This window comes from Emiliania huxleyi (assembly GCF_000372725.1).
Source record: "Emiliania huxleyi CCMP1516 unplaced genomic scaffold EMIHUscaffold_233, whole genome shotgun sequence".
Lineage (NCBI taxonomy): Eukaryota > Haptophyta > Isochrysidales > Noelaerhabdaceae > Emiliania > Emiliania huxleyi.
In genome coordinates, this window is record NW_005200309.1 from 41204 (window position 1) to 47488 (window position 6285).

At 60.5% G+C, this 6285-nt stretch overlaps 3 protein-coding genes across 3 annotated transcripts; 1 reads left to right on the forward strand and 2 right to left on the reverse strand.

Moving 5' to 3' along the window:
• The first annotated feature begins 802 nt into the window (after positions 1–802).
• Positions 803–2633, forward strand: EMIHUDRAFT_443311 (hypothetical protein). Its single transcript, XM_005779262.1, has one exon. It carries the CDS (start codon positions 1349–1351, stop codon positions 2462–2464), a length of 1116 nt encoding a protein of 371 aa, XP_005779319.1. The 5' UTR covers positions 803–1348; the 3' UTR covers positions 2465–2633.
• Positions 2634–2783: 150 nt separating this feature from the next.
• EMIHUDRAFT_443316 (hypothetical protein) lies at positions 2784–4272 on the reverse strand. The gene is made up of 4 exons (XM_005779263.1): positions 4248–4272; positions 3812–3970; positions 3320–3445; positions 2784–3107 (listed from the first exon to the last, which is right to left on the reverse strand). The coding sequence occupies exons 1-4, from the start codon at positions 4266–4268 to the stop codon at positions 2913–2915; spliced, it is 501 nt and encodes a 166-aa protein (XP_005779320.1). The 5' UTR covers positions 4269–4272; the 3' UTR covers positions 2784–2912.
• On the reverse strand, positions 4239–6270 carry EMIHUDRAFT_114864 (hypothetical protein; the record flags this gene model as incomplete). The annotated part of the gene is made up of 6 exons (XM_005779264.1): positions 4239–4307; positions 5233–5325; positions 5593–5696; positions 5884–5918; positions 6001–6022; positions 6261–6270. 6 exons carry the CDS (start codon positions 6268–6270, stop codon positions 4239–4241), a joined length of 333 nt encoding a protein of 110 aa, XP_005779321.1.
• Positions 6271–6285: the final 15 nt, after the last annotated feature.

A 6285-nucleotide genomic window follows, 5' to 3' on the forward strand; every position in this document is an offset into this window, starting at 1 on the left:
CATTTTGTCTCTTTCTTCTTGATTGATAGAAAGGCGAAGAACAGTCAGGCTCGGACTGGACACCAGCGCGGTATGGGTGGACGCGGGACAGATGATGACGACACGCACGAGCGACACACAGACACAAACAAGCTCACAAGACACACAGCCAGCGGGCTGCCACACACCCTGAGTAGGCGTACACATCACTCCATCCCGGGGAAACTCCGTCGAAATCGTCATTTTTTGGGGCCGATTCTGAGGCTGGTTGGGCCCAAAATCAGCCAAATTTTAGGCCAAATCGGCAAAATGGAGAACCCGGGTATACCTGGAAATTACCCTGCGACCGCCTGGGTATTTTGTCGATTTCCTCAATTTTGCCTCAGATTTTGCCCCAGACCAGCTCTCAGTACTCAGACTCGAGCACTTGGAGCACTTGGAGTGCAGTCATTAGCCTCACATCCAGGGCCGGGGAGCTAAGGAGCGCAGCGGGCCGGATGATCGAGCTCTCAGACTCAGAGAGAGAGATTTGTCAGACTCAGGGAAACTCGCGAGTTTCCAGAATGGAGCATCCACCCTCTGTTTTCCCTGGAATTTTTCGGAAACTCAAAGTGCTGGGGACCGGCTGTCTTCTTTTTTATTTGTTTGCCGGAAAAGCTTGCAAGGCCAATCCGTTCCCCCATCCCTTGAACCCCGATTTATTTCTTTTTTAAGCGACGCGCGTTTCTATTTGTTTTTCAGGGAAAGAGGCCGCCCGAATTGCAATGACAATCAACTTGGCCTTAGTCCTGCAAACCCAAAGGAAGGTACGCGTGTCGCCATCAAGACTCTCCGCCATGTCCGCTCCTGCCATGTCCGCTCCTCTCACGCCACCCACGTGCGCCAAGCCCTCGCGGGGCTACATCACCGAACGCAAGGTCCAGGCCCGCGGCGCAGCCGCAGCCCGTGACGGCGCAGCCGCAGCCCGTGGCGCACGGCGAAGAAGCCCGTCACGAGGTACGACGCTCCCTACACGACCGAGGACGGCAAGCCGCTCGGCCACTACGACGACTCGATCGGTAAGTGGGTCGGCGAGCCGTTGTGGCAGCGCATCACCTGCCCGGCCCTCGCGGCGCTGGTCAAGAATGGCGACCTCCGGCCCGACCCGCAGACCGGTCACATCACCCAGGCGCAGTGCCGCTGCGCCTTCGCAAAGATTGGCGTCAAGGATGTCGGCGCTGCTGCGACCGCCACCAACTTCAACTACCTGGGTGGGAATGAGCCTGCCAACTGGAAGCACGCCGGATTCCCCGGCTCGTGGGGCGAGGAGTGGCAGGGCAACAAGTGGAAGGGGCCCCGCAAGAGCGCGGCGGAGGACAGAGCGTGCGGCATGGTGCCCAACGGGCAGCCAGTCTGCGGGACCAAGGACGGCAAGGAGTACACGCAGGATGAGGTCGACGCTTTCAACGACGAGCTCCACATCAACGTCTACTTCATGAATGTGACCAACAAGCAGTGGTACACCAACAGCACGTGCCTCAAGACCGCGCTCAACTGCTGCACGCTCGAGCCGCAAGGCATCGTCAACCCGAACCCGTACAACAACATGGAGCACTCCAAGTCGACCGGCATCCGCGACTTCCGCCTCAAGACCGGCGGCTTCGCGGGCTTCTGGAACTGCGTGCTCAGCGCCTTCCCGTTCAAGGAGCAGTTCTGCGGCGAGAACACCTGCCAGATCAAAAGGGACATCACGCCGTCCAAGCAGCAGATGAACGAGTTTCTCAACTTCGCATTCCAGAGTCAAGAGAACGGGGACGCGAAGAAGGCGCCCGCTTACAACGCGCCCTGCACCTCGAGGCTCGGCTTCTTCTTCAACCGCTGCGGCGCAAACTGCCTGAACGGCAAGCCGCCTGCTGACGCCGTCCTGCGCCACACCTGGAACCCCAACTTTCTGCAGCGGGAGACGCCCGAGGTCGATAACGCCGTGCACTGGTTCAACATCGACAACCTGCAGACGCTGCAGTCGTGCTACGCCGAGATCACGAACGACCGCTTCCCGGGCCCGAAACAGATCGAGTACCTCAAGGGCGGCGAGAAGGACAACCAAATCGTGCCCGGGCAGTTTGCGAAGCGGCCGGCAGATGACGGCAACCTCGAGGCGGCCGTGAAGGCGCTCTTCGTGGAGTTCGGCTACCCGGCGAACCAGACGGAGTCGATCCACTCCGCGCCGCCAAAGAACGCGGACGAGGCGCGGGCCCGCTCGTGGACGATGCCCGTCGAGGAGTGGCGCGCCCTGTGGATCGATTCCGAGTACCCGAAGGCTGTGCAGGACCGCAAGCAGAAGGCGAAGGCTGGCGAGTGCCCGTTCCGCGCAAAGCCGGCCGCGTCCTTTGTGCCTGTCCCCGACCAGCCGTGGCTGAAGCGGAGCACTGAGGACCCAGACGTGTACCTCCGCCACGGCGAGAAGTTCCCCGTGCGCCTGCCCTCGACGGCGCCGGCGGCTTGAACCGCCTCAAACACCCTCTCGGCGCCGTGGGCGGGGGCTGAGGACCGAGGCCCTCGAAGGTGATGATTGATATGTCTAGTGCGTACGTGGCTGTGTTTGTGGAGTTGGTTGGGTTGTCGTGTGGTCCGCCGGTCGCACGGTCTCCTCTCCGTAAGAAGCCTTTCAGAGTATTGTGATTTGTGTAGAACGGCCTAACGCGAGCCGGGAACAGGCAACAGCCCATGGCCCATGCGGCGACATGGAACATGGTGCGCACACTGCACACGGCTCAGCGCCTCACTGTCACTCACGGGTGGATTTTGGGGCGCTGTCTGCCCTCTAGAGATAGAACGCACGGTGTAGAGCGTTCTCCAGTTTGTTCTCAAACACCACTGGGTCTTGCTGGGTGTGTTATTGGCCCGTCCACCCGGGGGGCGGGAGACAGTGGGGAGACCGGAAAACCGGACGTCTAACCGGCAATCGGAAAATCCGTGACGGGGACGCCTTGCACCATGTGGAAGGACGCCTTCTCAAAGCCCACGACACCGCGAAAGTCGGCTTGATCGATGTTCGCGCCGTCGAAGATGGAATCGGTGATTTCCGCGCCGCGGAAGGACGTGCCGGATAGATTCGCGTTCTGAAATTCGGCGAGCACGAGGTGCGCCTAAGGAAAGAGGGGAGGTGGAAGCTTGACCACGCGCCGCACTATCGCGTGGGGCCCCACAACACATTTCCTGGCAAGGCCCCAGTGCGCCTTTGACCAGTCTCGGCTCTCTCTCTCTCGGCTACCTCTCGGCCAGACCATATCTCGGCGATCTTGGGATGGGCAGCCATACACCTCGGCGATCTCTCGATCTCGGCTAGGCCTCGTCTCGCCTTCGAGAAGTCAGACCCGACGGCGTAAGCGTCTTGGAAGACCGCGCCCCCCGGGAAGAAGGCCGCGCGGAAGGTCGAGTTGGCGATGTAGATGCCAGACATGTCGCACGGCCCGTTCAGGTTCACCTTCATAATTAATAATTAATAATTAAGAATTAATAGATGCCAGACATGTCGCACGGCCCGTTCAGGTTCACCTTCATAATTAATAATTAATAATTAATAATTAATAGACATGTCGCACGGCCCGTTCAGGTTCACCTGCGAGTCGTGCGGCTGCATCCTGTGTCACGGGGGTGAGACTTCTGCATCTGCGTCTGCATCTGCGTCTGCATCTGCGTCTTCATCTGCGTCTTCATCTGCGTCTGCATCTGCGTCTTCATCTGCGTCCTCATCTGCGTCTGCATCTGCGTCTTCATCTGCATCTGCATCTGCGTCTTCATCTCCTCGACTCCCAGAAACACGTCGCGCGGCTGCTCGTGCGCTGTCGACGAGGTCGCGATCTCGGCTAGATCTCGGCTGTATCTCGGCTAGGTCTCGTGCGTTGTCGAATGAGGTCGCGATGATGCGGGCGCCCTGCAGACGCGCGTCGACGATTGCGGCGCGGTCCAGCGAGGCGTTCCGGAAGAGCGCGCCCTTCATCCCCATGTCCTGTTAGGCAAGGAGTACACAGTGATCAGGAGGGGGGGCGCGTCCTCCATGCCAGGCCGTGGGACACAGGAGGGAGGGATACAGGGGGGGGAATGAGAGGAATAGAAAGGGGGTGGGGGGGGGGGGGGGGGCTCAAGAGCAACAGATGGTCCTCCGCATGTCGGCCATGATTGTGTGGACTTTATGATCTGTGGATGAGTGAATGAGTGTGCCTCCATCCGGATGTCGACCATGATCGTGAGGAAGTACTACACTACACTGCACTACACTATACTGCCTCCATCCGGATGTCGACCATGATCGTGTTCTCCCACGACGAGTTGAAGAGCAGCGAGTCCTGACGCACGGCATTGCAGAAGATGGAGTGGCGTGTGAGAGGATGTCATATGGCATGAGTCGAGAGCAGCGAGTCCTGTTACTGAAGACGACCCGATGTGGACGGTCTAACCACTCGCAGGGGGACGAGCGGGGGGAAGCGTCGGCTCTCCGTGATCACCGCGCGCTCGAGGTTGGCGCCTAAAGAGGACAGCCGCATCGATCTCGCGCAATCTCGACTCGTCCGCAACCACGGCGCGCTCGAGGTGGGCGCCTAGACACTCCCGAGCCCAAATCTCGACGCAATCTCGTGCGAGATCTCGGCGAGCTCGAGGGGGGACGGCCGTCGAACACGACACCGACAGCACTCTGCGGCCCATGCCCCACCTGACAGAGAGCAAAGACACACAGCGGCGGAGCTGAGCAAGAAGCGGCCTCCGCCAGGCACCCCACGAGGTTGAGAGGAGAGGCGGGCGGCGCATCTCCGTCCTCCTCGGCTGCTCCTCAGCTGCTCCTGGGCTGCCTCTCGGCTGCCTCTCGGCGGCATCTCCTCGGCTGTATCTCGGTACTCCTCAGCTGCCTCTCGGCTGTCTCTCCTCGGCTGTCTCTCCAGCACACACCGACTTGATTTGGCAGCGCGTCATGTCCGCGAGGCGGAAGGTCGTGCCTGGCCCCATCTCAGCGGAGGTCATGCAATTAATCAATCAATTAATCAATCAATTAATTAATTAGGCGCGGAAGGTCGTGCCTGGCCCCATCTCAGCGGAGGTCATATCCGCCTGAGGAGGGAATGAATTCGGAGTTAGCTAGTCAATTCATTGGGACCACACCGCCATCTCAGCGGCGGCCGTGTCGGCCTGGAGAGTGAGCGATGGACAAGAGGTGACTCTCTTTGAGAGAGACGCATGAGAGACACACCCCGATCTCGGCAGGACGTGTGTCCGCACCTCTGTCAAGGTTGCGCCGGTGAAGTTGGCCCCGCGGAGGTTGGCCGTGAAGAAGTTGGCCTTGGCCAGGTTCGCGCCGAGGAAAGACGCGTTCTGCGCGGGGAGGAGGTCACTGGTTGGGGGAGGGAGGAGTCCGTTGTGTTCATGGCGATCGTGATTGGGAGTGTGGGGAAGGGATACGAGCGAGACGCAGCCGAGATCGAGCCGAGATCGAGCCGAGATCGAGCGGAGAGCAAGCCGAGGTCCAGCGGCGAGCTTGGCCGAGAGAGCTAGCAGAGAGCTGGCCAAGAGCGCCGGCCGAGGGGCCACCTCCAGCTCGGTGTTGTGCAATGAAACTCATTCTGATAATCTAATAACAACCTCGAGCTTGGTGTCGTAGAAGGTCGAACCGTGGACGTCTGCGTGGTCGAAGATCGCGAAGGACAGGTCCACGCCGTCAAACTTCGAGCGCCCGAGCGAGGCTCCTTTGTCCACACACATGCAGTGGCGAGTGACTCAACGCACAGGCGCGTGTAGCTCCTCTCCTCTTGGAAGCCCGCTCGGGGGAAGAAGAGGCGCACCGCGCAAGTCTGCACCGCGCATGCGGGTCTATACTACACTACACTACACCACCACACTATCACTACACTACACTACACTATAGAGGCGCACCGCGCAAGTCTGCACCGCGCATGTGGTTCGGGCACCTGCACACACGCGGCGAGAGGCTCACACACTCCCCCAAAGGGAGGGCGGGTGGCGCACGCCGCTCGCGAGGCGTGTCGGCACTTTGAGAAGTCGCTCGCCACGCCTGCGGGCAGAGAACAGTCCGCCGTGAACGACGTGCGCAGATGGAGCTAGCAGTACTGCGAGGCGTCACCGCTCTGGCGCGCCTGTGGTTAATGAGTGGCCGTTCACAACTAGCGGTGGACAGTAGTGGACTCCGCGGGCGGAGAAGTCGCTGGCGGGCGCCTGCGGTGTGAATGACTCGCCACAGTCACACCACTAGACAACTGAGCACGTCGGGAGGCCGCTGAGTGTGGCTGCACCTTGCGCCATCGCGAGACACGGGTT